This window comes from Nuphar pumila, chromosome 7 (genome assembly GCF_984573655.1).
Source record: "Nuphar pumila chromosome 7, dmNupPumi1.hap1.1, whole genome shotgun sequence".
Taxonomy (NCBI): domain Eukaryota; kingdom Viridiplantae; phylum Streptophyta; class Magnoliopsida; order Nymphaeales; family Nymphaeaceae; genus Nuphar; species Nuphar pumila.
This window is the reverse complement of record NC_143255.1, coordinates 108,595,475-108,613,149: the sequence shown is the minus strand read 5'-3', so window position 1 is coordinate 108,613,149 and position 17,675 is coordinate 108,595,475. Positions and strand designations below refer to the sequence as shown.

Here is a 17,675-nt window from a genome sequence, read left to right as displayed (position 1 = left end):
AGGCCATCGCGAATTTTTGCTCGCTAATTGGCGAAAAAACTTATTTGTCATTAATTTCGTCGCAAATTTGCGACAGATTAGCGACGGGCATTATCCGTCGCTAATCTGTCGCTAAATTTAAAAAAAAAAATAAAAAAAAATTGATCCCTGTCGGGCGGTATTCCGGCAGCAATAAGCCGGACTTATACCGCACCCGACAGGGATTTCACAGACTTGTATCATCCTCCGTGAACCGGTGCTCTCTGGCATCGCCGTCCTCCGTGAACCAACGTCGCCTTCCTCCAACAATCGCTCAGCCTCGTCGCCATCCACCGTGAAACGGCGTCCTCCGAACTCGTCGCCGTCCTCCGTCGTCACCGTTGCCGTCCTCCGACGTCGTCACCGTCGCCGTCCTCCGACGTCGTCACCGTCGCTGTCCTCCGACGTCGTCACCGTCCTCTGGTGTCGCCGTCCTCCGTGAAACGGCGTCCTCCGAAGTCATCGCCGTCCTCCGAAGTCATCGCCGTCCTCCATGAAACTGTGTCCTTCGAAGTCGGCGCCGTCCTCCATCGTCGCCGTCCTCCGTCGTCGTCGTCCTCCATCATCGTCGTCCTCCGGCGTTGCCGTCCTCCGTCGTCGCCGTCCTCCGTCGTCGCCGTCCTCCATCGTCGCCGTCCTCCGTCGTCGCCGTCCGCCGGCGTCGCCGTCCGCCGGCATCGCCGTCATGCTCTCCAGCGCGCTTTTCGACGGGGAGAGAGCGGTTTAAATCGCGCGGTCGATTTAAATTTCGAACGAGGAGAGAGGAAAAATTTCGCGCTCGGTTTAAATCGAAAATTAGCGAGGGATTTAGAGAGGGAATTTTTCCGTCTCTAATCCGTCGCTAATTAGCGACGGATTAGCGACGGAAAAATTCCCTCTCTAAATCCCTCGCTAAAATGGTTTTCTTATATTGAGAATTAGCGACGAAAAATTGTTGTCGTTAATCTATCGCTAATTAGCGATGAAACAACCTTCATCGCTAATCCGTCGCTAACTAGCGACGGATTCATGAAAAAGTTTTCTCTAGCTAATTTGTCGCTAATTTGCGACGAAAAAAATCCGTCGCAAATTTCCGTCGCTAATTAACAATTTTGTTGTAGTGCAAAGCTATTACTCGCCGCGGGGGGTGGCAGGGGGGGGGTTGTTAAAGTTATGGATCTAGACTTGGATCTAAAACCAGTTGCAACAAATGTGGCATCAAATATGAAACTTCTTGAGGTATCTAATATGGCATCTTCTGATAAAGTTCCACATCCTGATAAGGGTGGTTCATCAACAAATGTAGAGCCTTATAAGAGTGACACATCATCAAATATGGAGTCAAATATAGAACCACCCAACACATCACAAATGGCGCCATCTAAGGATTCAATAGGAGTCCCTAAATGTGAAAGTCGACCCCCACAAATGTGTAACTAACTACTTGATAAAACTCAATAGGATTAGTTAAACGAGGTTATCGAGCATGATCAGGCCCATCAACACGGATCAAACTCAGCTCGTTTATACATACCAAGCCTGGGCTTGCACTTGAAGACGGGCTTATTGATATAGTCGGATGAGTTTGAGCCCATGCCAAGCTTGCTGGGCTCATTGCGCAACCCTAGCAATCTAAACAAAACCAAAAAAACTGGTCATTTGCCAATCAACGTGGGGTTGAGCGCTGGTGGTCCAGTAACAGTTGGATTTGGAAACCAAAAACCAGAATCTCACTGTTAAGTATAGAGAGGGGACCATCATGAAAAAGAGAGAGACCTATTTGTGTATTTTTTTTTTTTGCTTGAGAGAGACCCATTTCTCTAATAATTTTTGGAGAGAGAGTGCTATTTCCCTAAAAAATTTGGAGAGAGAGAGAGAGAGAGAGAGAGAGAGAGAGAGAGAGAGAGAGAGAAATAATTTTGGTCATTGAGTTAGGGTTGCAAGTGGGTGGGATTGGAGAAGAGTAATTTATAAAATTTGGCTGTCTCGAATCCAAACCCGACCCGACTGGACTCTTTAAGGCTTTGTTTGTGAGAAGGGTATGAGAGGAGTTGAGAGGGTGTCAGAGACTCCTTGAATCATAAGGGTTCCTATGGATTTCTAAACTTTTGATGGTTCAAAAATTTTACCTCATTTATCTCATTAAATCTTATATTCACCTATTTTTACCTCATTATTAACTGCAATAATGGTGTACTTATGAGGCTAACAACTACGAGTGGCCCACTAATGGACCGGGCTAACCAGCATGGTCAAAGCTCAACTCATAAATTGATGGGTTGAGCCAACGGTCAAGTTTGAGCTGACCGTTGAAAAAACCTAAGCCCACAGTCCACTCGTGGGCCTAATTGGGTCAAGCCGGGCTTATTATATTATATATAACATACATATTATATTATACATAAAATATATATTATGTTATATATCTAAAAAAAATATTATACATATGAATGTACACTACCGCGGCCCAATCTGTTTCGGCTTGATTCAGGTCAAGCCGAACCGCAGCCCATGATGGGCTGAGCCAGGCTGCCCTATTCACTGCCCATCTCTACTTACAACTACACTAGCCTACAACCAAACTTGATGATGGATCGGGAGGAGTTGAAACAACTCATTTAAAATCCATTTCCCTGAAGTCCAGTTTTTGTATTTCGTGCAAATTCCTCCAACACCGGTTCCCAAATAGAGCTTAATATATTTTGAGATCCGAAACCCGAACCGTTTACATCCCTAATTGGGTCCTCCTCATTGAACTACCACCTTTGCAATATTTGTAAGCATGCAGTGCTGAAACTCTTATACTATTTTCCTTACTGCTTCCCATTGCCCTTCCTGCAAACACCCACCAATAACCCGTCCCATATTTTGCCTTCTTCTTGCTCCTTATTTTGGTTTCCCACATTCTTTGGGGAACCTTCCCAGTCTTTGCATTATTCCCTGCAGACACCCTCAGACCCCTCAGATGGCCGCTGCCACCGACTCTCCATCCAATTTTCCGGCGAGGACGCCGGGATTCCCCGGCCAAGCGCCCCCGCGAGGCCCCTGGTCTCAGATCGTCCGAGGCGATCCCGATTCCGCCTCCGCTAATCTCTCCTCGCCTTCGCCGCAAGACGCCAATGGCTCGCCGGATTCCGATCGTTCGCCGCACAAGCCGGCGTCTGAGACGGGCAGCCCCACCGCCGTCTCCGTCGTCGCCTCGCCGCGTAAGCCGACGGACGAGGCAAACGAGGGCTCCCCGTCGGTGACGAAGCACGCCTGGAACAAGCCCTCCAATGGGATCGGATCGCCGGTGGATGTTGGACCTATCATGGGGGCGGCCTCCTGGCCGGCGCTATCGGAATCAACCAGGGTTCCTTCGAAAACCGCCGATTCGCCGAGGCCGGCCGCGGATGGATCGTCGGTTTCTCAGGTTGTTTTTTTTCTCCCCTTCTGCTGTCGGTTCCCTCTTGCATGCATGCGAATTATTGCTGGGATTTCGTTGATGAACGATTTCTGGTGTTTTCTCTTTTTTTTTTTCCATTGATATCTCTATTAGGCTCCCGTAATGCCACAATCTCCACTGAAACCGGATCTAAACGCAAACACAAATCATACCCAGAATCATATGGTCCCAAATCGACAGAAATCTCTAAACAGACGTAGTAATAATGCAAACGGCGGCATCACATTTTCCGGGGCAGAATCGTCTGACAATACCTCCGATAGACAGGAACAGAGCCTCAAAGATCCCTCGCAGAAGAACAATTGGGAGTCGGGATCGAGGGGGTCTGGTTCTCAGGGCCACAACGGCAACGAGCATTCAAGGAATTCGTTTAGGAGGGGGAATGGACCTCACCAACGGGCCGATAACCCCCGCCATAATAACAATTACGCTAACAGGGGCAATGCCCGTGACCAGGAACAGACAAATTACGAGTGGAGTTCGAATCGAGGTTATGGTGGACGGGATGTTCATCATCCGCAGAGGTTTGGTCCGCGGAATTTTATCCGACAGCCTGCTACTACCCCGTTTATGAACCTGCGTCGAGGTTATGCGAGCCCGGTGGTCTGTCCTGGTGAGCTCTGTGTTCTCCCTGTTTTTGCAATGTGGCATGTGGGTTGTGTTTTCTGATTGCTTGTGCTTTGCTTTTAGATATCGTCCCTCAGCTATATCTCGTGCAGACATCTCCCACTGAGTCCATTCGGGGCATGCCGTTCATAACACATACTCCACCACCACCACCACCTGCTGTGTTCTTCCCAGCACTGGATCCTCAATTGTGTCCAATGTTAGTTAAGCAGATAGAGTATTACTTCAGGTAATTTTATTAAAGCTACTTGATTACTGTGAATCACTGTTAGGATTCAGTATTTTTAGGTTTCTTTTTGCTAGCGGCAGAGAAGAGGATGTTTGAATATGTTGATTGCTATGAGATTTTCTTTGTCCTGTTGATACTTTTGATCTGCTGCAGCGCTGACAATTTATGTAAAGATATATATTTGCGGAAGAACATGGATGAGCAAGGATGGGTTCATATCTCTGTGATTGCAAATTTCAATCGAGTGAGTGGTTTTGAGACTTAATGATTTAATTTTTGATGTCGTGGACCTCAATACTACACTTATAATGAATTTGTAATTCTTCCTCCAACAACCACTCAAGGTAAATGTGCTTATGTTTTGGAGGCTTAGTTGGTGCATGAGGATATTGGGTTTTTTCACTTCTCTTGCAGTGTAATGTTAGCTTACATGCTTTTGTGTGGGTTATGCAGTCATAGATATATGCTTAAAGTTATTAGCTGTGTAATTTATTCTAAAATTCCCTTGCTCTCAATTTTATTGGTTTTATTATTAACTAGTTGCTGATTCTTTTCTCCAAATCTTTATAATAATGCAAGCATTCGTGACTAGGCATTTTTGTGGAAATAAATTGGATGAAGAAATACTTGCTAGGTGTCAAGGAATCAGTGATGCATTTTTTTTTGCATGAATTAGTCCAATCAGTTTATTCTAACTTAAAAATGTTGTCCACAATTCTGATCTTATGCAAGTTGAGCAATTTTACATGTGATACTTCACTTTGTTTTGTTTTCATTCATTTTTACCTTATTAGATAGGCTTACTCAGAGATAAGTCCCCTCTTCACTTTCACTAAAAGAAACGTTGCCACGCTTTATCAAGACTAGCTATTTGCGAGTTTATCAAGGGATGTTAATGCTGAATTTGGGTTTGGGCAATTTTCAACAAAGCTTCTTAATGGTAGGTATATAAGACTGAAATAAGTAAAATCATGTACAGGAAACTGCTAATGACTTTCTAATGTGATTAGGGTCACACTTTGTGAATGATTTTGAAGTAGTAAGTAGCTGTTGTCATTATCTAGTTGGATATTTTTATTTATATATGTATTTGGAGTATGGGGATACATACTTCATGCAGTGAGATGATGTTGATGTCAGTTTTATTTTTGAAGTTAGATTACAACAATCATGGTAGTTATTGCAGTAGGAGCTAATTTCTTCACATTTTAATTATATATATAATTGTATAGTTCATTATTACACACATGTACTTCATCCATGTTAATTTGTCCAAAATTTCAGGTTAAATCTTCTTAATCTACTCATCTTTTCCTTTCAACTCTAACAAGTGAGCGGCCTTGCACTTCCACACATCACACACACACACACACACACAAACAATACACAGACACATGAACATGCGTAACTACATGGATACACACACACATCCACGAATGCCTGCCTATGCATTACAATAAGCACAAGGCCTGTGATGTCACCTATTCCTGGAAACTGGTTTTTACATTTGCAATCCATATATATGTGTATCCCACAAATCGTATGTATGTATGTATGTTTATGCACCTATGTCACATGGGTGCGGGTGTGGGGGTGCGACAGGGGCAAAAATGTAAATAAATAATATATATATATATATATATATAGATGAGTAGATTATATATATATATATATATATATATATATATATATATATATATATATATATATATATATATATATATATATATATATATATATATATATATATATATATATATATATATATATATAAGGGCGGTCCGGGGGTTCCCCCCGGTGTGGGTCCCGCTGCGCGGTTGCCTTAGGGCTTGTTTTAAACCATAAAGCGCTTTTTGCAAACGAAGGACTTTTCCCTTTGGTACATTCATACCAGGAGGAGCATCCATGTAGACTTCTTCATTAAGGTCCCCATTTAGAAAGGCATTTTTAACATCCATTTGGTAAATATTTCATTTTTTAATAGATGCAATGGTGATCAAACACCTTACAGTAACCATTCGTGCAACAGGAGCAAAGGTTTCTTCGTAATCGATGCCGTATTCTTGACTATATCCTTTTGCGACAAGACGGACTTTATATCTTTCGAGAGTGCCATCACTCTTGGTTTTGACTTTAAAAACCCATCTACATCCTATTGTTTTCTTTCCTTCTGGAAGACATTGAAAAACCCACGTTTTGGCTTTGTTGAGGGCTCTAAGTTCGTTGTCCATGGCATCCCTCCACTCTATCATTTCCTTAGCTTCTTTAAAATTTCTAGGTTCTTGATATGAGTGAATGGCACTAAGACATGCCCTATGCTTTCGAGAAAAAGACTCATAGGATATAAATCTAGAAGTTTTTTTCCTAGATCTTTCAGTTCTTCGAGAGTGGTTGGAAGATTCACTAAGGTCACTATATTTCTCTATTGCACTTCTAAAAGTGCTTTTATCTCTATGTGTATAGGTAATTGGTTCATTTATCATTTCTTCTTCATCATGAATGGTTTGAGGAATACTTTCACTTATATCCTCATTCTCATTTAATTCATCATCGCTAAAAAAATCTTCATTTCTAGATAATAGTTCAAACAAAAAAGAGCAATCGATATTATCTTCATGAGTTTTGTGTTCTTCAAAACCACTTATGTTTTCTAAAAAGGTTACATTTCTTGAAACATATAGTTTATCATTTTTAATATCATAACACCTAAAACCTTTTTGGGTTTCCGAATATCCCAAAAACGCACAAGGAATAGCTTTGGGAGATAATTTATCATTCTTATTGGTGAGAACAAAACATTTACAACAAAAAATTCTTAACCTATTGTAATCGGGTTCTTTTTTATACAAGATTTCATATGGAGATATTTGATTCAAGTTTTTGGATGGAAGTCGGTTGATGAGATAAACCGATGCAAGAGCTGCTTCGACCCAAAAGCTTTTTGAAATTTTTTGAGAAATTAGCAAAGTTCTTGTAGTTTCAATTATGTGTCTATGTTTTCGTTCGGCCAACCCATTTTGTTGAGGAGTTTTGGGACAAGACCTTTGATGAACAATTCCATTATTTTCAATATAACTTTTAAAATCATTTGAGAGATATTCTCCCCCGTAATCGGTTCTAAGAATTTGTAATTTACTATTGAATTGATTTTGTATTAACATGTGAAAAACCTTAAAAGTAGAGAAAACCTCATGTTTATGTTTGAGGAAGTATATTCAACTATACCTTGAGAAATCATCCACATAAATAATATAATACGAAAAACCTCCCTTAGACACAATGGGTGCCGGTCCCCAAACATCCGAATGCACAATTTTGAAAGGCTTAGTTGAAAACATAGTTCTTTGTCCAAAAGGTAAGCTTCTCATTTTACCAAGAATACAATCATTACAATTGAAATTGTCTTTGCATAAGGTTTTAGCAAAATGTAAATAAGAAAGCTTGACAATATTTGGATGCCCAAGGCGTTTATGCCAAACATTTATATCTTTATGTTAGGCAACATTACAAAAAGAGGTTTTTGGAATTTGAAGAAATTCCATGAGATAAAGATCTCCCTTCTTAGAGCCTTCCCCAATCAACTTCCCGGACCGGCGATCCTGTATCCAACATTTATTTGATGAGAATTTGATATCACACCCATGATCCGATAGTTGAGAGACGGAAAGCAAATTTAAATTTAGTTTTGGTATAAATCTAACTTTAGGAATAAAAAAACCTTGTCTTTCAAAATCACCAATTCCTTTTATTTCAAGAGAAGCCCCATTCGCGGTGGAGACAAAAGAGGGTGACAAATTTTTTGAGTATTTAGAAAGTGCAAAAACATTTGGAGTCATATGAAAGGATGCACCCGAGTCTAAGAGCCAAAGAGTCTTACCGAGAGGAGAGAAGGTGGTCATGACGGCTCCGGAAACGGATCCCTTGAGGAGTGGTTGAAGAGCTTCCATGATTTGATTGAGAGACAAAGTAGCATGGTTGGAAGTTGATGGACCTTCCTCCTTGGTTAATTGGAAAGTAGTAGACATAGCCACCATCTTCTTCCATTTAGGGCATACCGGTTTAATGTGACCCAGTTCTTTGAAAAAATGGCATATGATCTTACTATAATCTCTTCTTCCATAATGCCCACCATTTTCTCTTCCTCCTTGATTTTTGTTAAAATGAGGGGGTTTGTAGGTTTTAACATTATTCTCCGGTCTTGAGACGGCATAAGCACCCTCATCCTCATCTTTAGAGGGAACGACCAACACACTTAGATTGGTTTTATTCATTCCCAATCTAGTTTCTTCTCCACTTAATTTGGTAAGCACATCTTCCAATGGAGGGGAAGAGAAAGAAGATAAGAGAGAGGATCTAGTTTGTTCAAACTCGGGTCTAAGCCCATTTAAAAAGTTAAAGAAATGATCATCTTCTAATTGTTTGACCCTCAATTCAATAGCCTCACCACTCCATTTAGGTTCTTGGAGGGCAAGCTCATCCCAAATAGTGGATAACTCGGCGAAATACTCTCTAACGGACATTTCTCCTTGTTGAAGGGTTAAAGCCTTCTTTTGGAGATAGTATTTATGGGACAAATCTCTTGAAGTATACATTCTTTCAAGATATTCCCATACTTGATATGCCTTTTTGAACTTAAGAATGTTGGCATTAATTTTGGTCTCAACCGAAAAGAAGAACCATGAGAGTATTTTGTAATTTTTCATTTCCCACTCTTCATGCTTCTTATTGTAATCTTCAAAAGCCTTTTCTCTTTCTTCTCCCTCAAGAACCTTGATCTCCCCTCTCTTAAAGCTAGTAATTTTAGGTTCGGGTTCGGGAATAGTTCCTTGAACATATCTCCAAAGACCCTTTCCTTTTATATGGGCCTCCATATTCCCGGCCCATACATGATAATTCGTTCCATTTAATTTGAAGCCAAGAGAGAAGTGTGAATCCTTTTCGCCCATTAGAGAGGATACAAAGAGAAATAAATGCGTACCACAATGCAAAATGAGTCCCTTCTTGATGTAGGAAGCTTCTAAAATATAGAATGAGGAACCGAGTCTTCACTTCAACCACCACAACTTAATGGCACGCTTTACGAGGTACTCCAACGAAGAGAGAAAAAAACACGATCTTCTTTTCCTTTAAGCCTAGCTCTGATACCATGTGAAAATATCTCAAAAAGAAGATAAAGTATGCGATAAGCACAACACCACCAATGTGCACAAATGCACAAGAACACTTAGAACAAATGTACACGAAGGTACAATAAAGAAACTCAAATGCACAAAGGCATACAAAATATAAAGAATTTTATTGACAAGAATGGAGAACAAAAGCTCCAAGAAGTGAGTTTTACAAAGGGGGAACTCCCCTATTTATAAGAGGAAAAGGAGCCTTGGAGGGGCTCCACTAGCTGTTGGAGCCTCTCCAACGGTTAGAATTCTAACCGTTGGAGAGGCTCAACAACTAGTGTTGAGCCCCCTCCAAGTTGACTTTGAGTCAACAAAAAAACAAAAATTAAAGAAATAAAAAGTGAAAAGAAAAAAGAAAAGGAAGAAAAGTAAAAATACAAAAAATATTACAACATATTCATAATTATGAATATGCGCAAAAGGAAGGGAAATGACTAAAATACCCTTGCGGGTTTTACAAGAAAAAAAGGAAACATATATATTTACATATATATATATATAAAGATAGATACATATACATATATACATCATGTATATATGTATATGTATCTCTCTTTATATATATATATGTAAATATTTACATAAAGAGAGATACATTTTAACAGTTTATGCACCTATGTCACATGGGTGCGGGTGCGGGGGTGCGGCAGGGGAAAAAATGTAAATAATATATATATATATATATATATATATATATATATATATATATATATATAAGGGGGGTCCGGGGGTTCCCCCCGGCGTGGGTCCCGCTGCGCGGAAGCGCCCCCCCCCCCGGCCCAAGATTTTTTTTTTTAAATTCTGCAGCCCATTTCATAGGGAAAATTTAAAAAAAAAATCCGAAAAATGGACCGAAATGACCCTGGGTGCGGTCAACGCACCCAAGGTCGGGTTGACCTCACCCGGTGCGGCACCCTGCTAGCCGAATCCCTGTGACATAGTTATGCACCTAATAAAGTATGTACGCGTGCATGAATCTGTGTATGTAGGCCTTGCACTTCTACACATATGCACATTACATGCACATACGTGTACTGCCACATATGTTACCATGACTGAAAATATTTGAGATTTTTTGCTTATCAAAGGCATGGGTTAAGTAGCACTCGGAGTGGTCATTGCACTGAAATAATTTTTATAGCTGTATTAATAACAGTCAAACTCCATGAAAGCAACATTATTGATTCATATGAATCACTTATTGAATTCCTTACTCTTATATGAATTTATTATTCTTTAGCTTCTTTACATTTTAAAACCTTTTCTTTACTTGCCTCAATTTTTTTTTCTTATTCCATATATTCTGTCTTACTCTTACTCAACTTAAAACCTCTTGCTTCCAATGTCTGTCTCCATAATTCTAACTTAGCATTAACCCCAGCTCTAGACTCATCAATCAAAACAATATCATCAAACAATGATATTGTTTTGATTGATGAGTCTAGAGCTGGGGTTAATGCTAAGTTAGAATTATGGAGACAGACATTGGAAGCAAGAGGTTTTAAGTTGAGTAAGAGTAAGACAGAATATATGGAATGTCGGTTTAGTAAGCAACGAAGTAGTGATGGGAGTGTAGTGAAGCTTGGTGAGCAAGAAATACCGGTGGATGATTGTTTCAAATATTTGGGATCTATCATTCAAAAGTATGGAGAAATTGATGGAGATGTAAATCATACGATAAAGGTTGGGTGGATGAAATGGAAGAGTGCAACTGGAGTGTTGTGCGATCGTAGAATGCCATTGCGGTTGAAGGAAAAGTTTTATAGGACGACTATTAGGCCCACTTTACTATATGGTACAGAATGTTGGGCTGCCAAAAGATAAGATTCAGAACGAGGAGATACGTAAGAAGGTAGGCATTGCACCCATTGAAAATAAGATGAGAGAGAATCGTTTACGGTGGTTTGGACATATTCGGCGAAGGCCTAATGATGCTCCAGTTAGAAGGATGGAGAAATAGAAAAATATATTAGTTAAAGAGGTCGGGGTAGGCCTAGTAACACATGGATGGAGGTGATAGGAAATGATATGAATGCTTTGAACCTCACCGAAGACATGGCATTGGATAGAAATGATTGGAGGAGAAGGATGCATACGTCTTTTTTGGTTCATATCGCCGACCCCAATCGTTTTGGGATGAAGGCGTAGTTGTTGTTTGTTGTATTTAATTGCCTGAAAAAACCTATTCAATTTTTAGTGTTTCTAATTTTTCATTTCTTAAAATTTAAGATTTTCCCATAATCTGTTGAAAAACCAATATTATCCCGAGATTTTTCCATTTTGAATTATAGCTGGGACCAATATATGTGACTGCTTGAAACTAGTTTTTACATTTGCAGATGATTGTATGTATGTATGTGTATGTAACGAAGTGCAACCCCAACTTGTTTGGGAGTAGGAAGAGCAACACATCAACTCTTGAATTTCTGTGATTGAGAAATATGAGCAGGGAGCTTCATCTTTAAAGAAGAATTGGCTATCAAGTGCTGGTCCTATTAGACATTGTTTTTGTGTGTCATTGAAAAGTTCGTGGGCAAGGTTGAAATTCTAGGGGCACCAAAAGTTTAGTTAATGCCATTTAAAATAATGTCAATAAAGGTGCCTTATTTTTTTCTAAGGCAACTTAAATCTTGAACAATACAATCAATATGTCAGGTAGGGATGGAAGTGGACCGAGGGGAATCGGGGATCCATCCGAATCCACCCTGTTTGAGGCGGGGATAGAGGTCATTAAATGAGGAATGGATCATGGATGGAGGTGAAAATAAAAACCTGTGCGGGAATGGAGGCAGGGATGGACTTACACTTCCCCCCACCCCGCACTGTCCCCAATGTTAAAATATGTAATCTCATATCTCATATGTAATCTCATAGGCAGCTCATGTATCTCATAGGTAGCTCATGTAATCCCTTGCAATATTTTTCTTTTTTTCCAGTTAGTTTTTAGTTTGATTAGTTCTAGTTAAAACCCAACTAGAACTAACTTAAATCCCCATTTTAGGACTCTCATAGGCTTCACCTTTTTGACTAGTCAAAAAGGCCTTTTTGATCAAGTCAAAAAGGTGCAGCTCCAAGGGAGCCGTTGGACTCCACTACTCCCTTGAGGCTCCTCTCATTACCTCTATAAATATGGGGTTATTCCCCTTGTACAGATCATGCTCTTGAGTGTGGGATTTTATCCCAAGTTTAATAAAAGTTTATTTTTTCTATTTTTGTTGTGAATACCCTCTTTCGGGTATGGTGTATGTTTGGTGTTGATGCTCTCTTTGTGAACCATTGCGGTTCTTGTAATCTCATTGTGAGAACTTGTTGAGAGGTATTTTTTGTGGATTGCATTTTCTTACACCCAATCCCCGTTAGTAAAATGATTAAAATATTTTTAGTTATTTAATAAAATTACATATAACTCATATATATATATATATATATTCCTAATAGTAAATTTCTAACCCTAAAGCCTAAAACAACCCTTTTGGCTTCTTCAATTCTCCTTCCTCCTTCCGGTCGCCACGATCGACCCTTTCAGCCTCCTCACAAGACTCATCGTGCAGCTCCGCGTGACAATTCGACCCTCTTGGCGAGTCGACCTCTCCTTCTGCTTCCTCTACTCTTCCTTCTAACCAACACATCAGTAGGAGGCGAGGATGGTAAATTTGGTGAGATGCGGGAATGACAATGGGGGCGGGAGATGGGGGCGGAGATGGTAAATTTGAAACGGGGCGGAGGTGGAGGTCCAAAGTCTCCCTTGTCACAGGGATGGACCGGGGATAGTGGTCACTATTTTGAGTTGGGACGGGGTTGAAGACCTTGTTCCACTACCATCCCTAATGTCTGGCACCTGGTGCTGTTCTTTTGATTTTGAAGCATACATTTGATTTTTCTTCTTTTCCATTTCACCTTTTTATGCTTTTTGTTCTTTTGAAAACATGTGTTTATTAAGCGATCCATTTGGTTCCTTCCTTCCTAATCCATTATTGGTGTGCATGCCTACAAAAGCATCATTTCTTCTTTTTGCTCCTTCCTTTACTTTGAGATGTATCTCTCCATTTCGAAGGTATTTTCCCTTCTTTATCCATTAAATATAACCATTGGTTAACCTTTTCTGTTTTCACATGTATTTTATTTACCCAACATTTCCATTTTTTGGCATGTTAAAAATGAAAAACACGAATTTAATTATTGTAAATCATTCTGTTCTATTTATCTTGTTATCTAGTTACCATTTTTTAAGAATTGAAGTATTATTTGGAATTGTATAAATAAATTGAAATATTCTGGCTTGGTCATCAAAATTTCATATTCTAGCTTCTGTCTATTACATACATGCACATAGTGTTGGTGGTAGCAGTAGTGGAAGCCGGGTGAACACTCTTAAAATGAATACATATACAGTTATAACTATATCTCTTAATGTAATTTGTATTGCCCCTCTAGGGAATTTTGGCTATTTCACTGATGTAATAGGGACTGTCCACTAGGGACAATACTGTCTTTTTACTATATTGATTTTGTCTTTTTCATTTAGTGCAAGGGCTTCGTGGTCTTTTGACCATGGAGTTGTTGGGATAGCTCCCAACGACTCTTGGGAGTAAGGATGCACACGAGCCGAGCTTGGCATGTACAAGCTCGGTTCAAGCTTGAACTACTTGTGTTCAGGATCGGCTCATGTGAGCCCAAGCCGAGCTTGTCCCGGGTCAGTGTTTCGCAGGATGCACACGGCCGGGTTTGGCATGTACAATCTCGGTCCCCCCCCCCCCCTACAAAAAAAAAAAAGATGTACAAGCTCGTCCTGAGCCTTAACCTAGCTCGGGTCAGTGTTTCACACTAAGCACAACAGACTGAGCTGCTCGAGCTCTGCCCAGGCTCATTTGGCAAAGACACCATACCCACTGACGCGACAACACCACCTTGAAGTCCCTCCGGCGACTGAGGAAGTTCGCGATGATTGCAAACGACGCCTCGTTGAGGAAGCTCGGTCGATTTTCGACCCACTCGTAAAACTTGAAGATCTTCCGACCGGTGCAACTAGAGAGGTTGAGGGTTTCGACGAAGATCCAATGTTTCATGTTAGGGTTCAGGCCGCTCCTACAGGGGCTCTCATGTCTCGTCAGGCTTTAACAACTCGTCAGTGATTGCCTGGGCAATGGTGAAGCGGTGAGCCGGTAGCGGAAGAGCAGCCGGACGATGGTGGCATTGTGTGTGTGTGTGTGAGAGAGAGAGAGAGAGAGAGAGTGTGTGTGTGAGAGAGAGAGAGAGAGAGAGAGAGAGAGAGAGAGAGAGAGAGAGAGAGAGAGAGAGAGAGAGAGAGAGAGAGAGAGAGAGAGAAGGGGATGGGGCTCGAGAAGGAGAAGAGAGAAAGGGGAAGAGAGAGAGAGAGAGCGAGAAAGGGGAAAGGAGAAGAGAGAGAGAGAGAGAAAGGGGTGGGGCTTGAGAAGGGGCGGGTCTAGTCTGAAATACCCATAAAACGAACCGAGCCTTATCGAGCTTGGTAGGCTGATCAGGATCGGCTCATTTGCTCGGTCCAAGCCTCAGAGCTAGTACAAGCTTGGCTCATTTATGGCACAAGCCGAGGTTAACCGAGCCGAGTCCGAGCCGGCTCTATTTGTTGTGCATCCCTACTTGGGAGCTCTCCTAGGCCTTTATGACTGTATATATAAGGGGTTTCCTCATTCCTTTGTATTATGCTTGTCCTAAGCATTTGTTATCCAATAAGATTTATATTTTTAAACTCTGTGTGTTTCTCTTTTGGCTCTCTGAAGCCCTTGTATGCACTTTGTGCTTGTGTAGTGCCTTAGTGCTTTTGTATTATTTCATTATATCTATAACTATTTAAACTATATATATAATATATGTATAATGTTCATGTTTTTTTTCTTGTTTTTTCTTCCTTTTTCCTTTTTTTCTATAGTTTATGTTTTTCAGTTATATATAACTAATAATCTTGTGTGTGTATATATATTATATATATTCTGTATTTCAGTTATTATAATATGTATATTATATATATTCTGTGTTTCATATATATGTGTGTGTGTGGTTGACTGTTTCTGAATTATATTTCTGGTTGACTGTTTCTAAGTTATGTTTTTGATTAACTGTTTCTGAGTTTTATATATATATATATATAAGATGTTAGTTAAAATGTGATGTTTTTTAGTTATCATGAACTATCTGTAGTTCAGTTATGACTTTTGACATTTTAGTATCACTTGTATGTGAATTTAATATTGTTAAGGCTTTAATTGTGTTTAAATGATGTAGTTGCCTTTTATTTACATTGCCAGTTCTTAGTTGCATGGTTTGTTTATTCAATTGTTCATTTCTTCTTCTTATTTGTCTATTGCTTATTTTATGTCTATTGTTAATTTTTTTGTATACATGATTTTATTTTTTGTATATTGTTTATTCACATTGTTAGTTGTATGGTTTGTTTATTCAATTGTTTATTTATTCTTAATTTTTTGAGCATGTTATTTAATATAATTGCTTTACAGTGTTCAACGACATGTTGGGTTTTGCCTATTGCTTATTGTTGATTGATTTTATGTTGTAAATATGAATTGTTTACAACTTTACATATTTTGTGTATATTTTTTAATTTTTTAATTGGGGTACCAACCAGTGTCACTAGGCCTTGCCTAGTCTTTTTAGGGGCTCACTGCCTAGGCTCCGCCTACCACCTTTTTAATACCATTTTTTGGCAATTATGCTAGAAGTTACAACAATATTGACAAAAATGACAATATCAAGCCAACTAGAAAGCAGAAGAAGAGAAGTTATGTCCAAAATGCTGAAACCATCGGAAAGAAATTCAATTTCCCAGACTTTGAATACAATCGACATAAAGTTTCAATGAGTGGGAAATAGTTAAGATGACTCTAGTGCCAATCAGGTTAAATGTGCTTATTTTATGTAGCAAAAATGAATACAATTAAAAACATCTGTTATGCTTACAACATCAATGTTTAATATAGGGAAAAAAATGCCCTGTCCAAATTTCATGGCCATATGTTTTCACCCTGAACTTTTAAAATTTTAAACAAAAAAAAGTGTTTCAAGGACATCCAAGCAGTTCTAGGCAACATTAACATAAACCAATGAGAAAGTAATTACTGCTGCCAAAGGATTAAACTGGACCAAAAACCAAGCTTAAGACTATCATCAAAATTCATTGTGAAAAACCTTGCAGAATTACAAAATTCTAAGACAGGCAACATAATGGACCTATTCCAATCCGACATAAAAGATGTTGCTCGTCAGACTGGAGTAAGATCACCCTGCTCCGATGGGTTAGTCATAATATGCACATTTGCAGTACATCAAAACAATCTTCTTTCCATGAATATCCTGCTCTTCCGTTCTTCAGATGTTAATAGAACAAAAAGAACATCTTAACTTTTCACGAGTTAGTGTTCCATTTATTCAATATTGTTGCTTCATGGCCTTATTATAAACAAGGTGTTTGTAATGAAACAAGCAGAAAGCAACAATGCAACAACTGCACTGGCACAAATACAAGTCCACTAAGGGAAAATACAAAAGCACTAAGGCACTACACAAGCACAAAGTGTATACAAAGGCTTCAAAAGAGTCAAAAGAGACACAAAGAGTTTAAAAATATAAATCTTATTGGATAACAAATATTTAGGACAAGCATAATACAAAGGAAGGGGGAAACCCCCTAATATATGCAACCATATGGGCCTTGGGGAGCTCCCAATGACTCTATGGTCAAAAGATCATAGAGCCCTTACACTAAATGAAAAGGACAAAAATAAATATTAGAAAATAAATACAGTAAAAAGACAACGCTGTCCTTAGTGGACAGTCCCTATTACACGAGTGAAATGACCAAAATACCCTTGAAGGGCAATACAAATTACATTAATATATATATATATATATATATATATATAAAACTGTATATATATACATTTTAACACTCTCCCTCAAACTTACAGTGTGATCACCAAAAGTTTGTTTAGGAGAAAAATAAACTTAGGTGCAGGAAGTGCTTTGGTGAAAAAATTGGCAAGTTGGTACTCGGACGTAACATGCGGCAACTCTATGGATCCTGTCAGATATTTATCATGTACATAATGACCATCCATTTCAATGTGCTTTATACGCTCATGGAAGGTGTGATTGCTTGCAATGTGTATTGCACTCTTATTATCGCACCACAACTTCAAGGGTTTAC

General features: G+C 39.5%; 1 protein-coding gene across 1 annotated transcript in view; it reads left to right on the top strand.

Moving 5' to 3' along the window:
* The first annotated feature begins 2,845 nt into the window (after window positions 1-2,845).
* The window catches only part of LOC149832854 (la-related protein 1C-like), a 73,466-nt gene continuing 58,636 nt past the window's right edge, over window positions 2,846-17,675 (top strand). Inside the window, exons 1-4 of the mRNA XM_090013318.1 lie at window positions 2,846-3,409; window positions 3,536-4,055; window positions 4,133-4,298; window positions 4,452-4,542. Coding sequence (XP_089869444.1) covers window positions 2,963-3,409; window positions 3,536-4,055; window positions 4,133-4,298; window positions 4,452-4,542 — 1,224 coding nt within the window. The 5' untranslated portion in view covers window positions 2,846-2,962. The remainder of the gene's footprint in view (window positions 3,410-3,535; window positions 4,056-4,132; window positions 4,299-4,451; window positions 4,543-17,675) is intronic.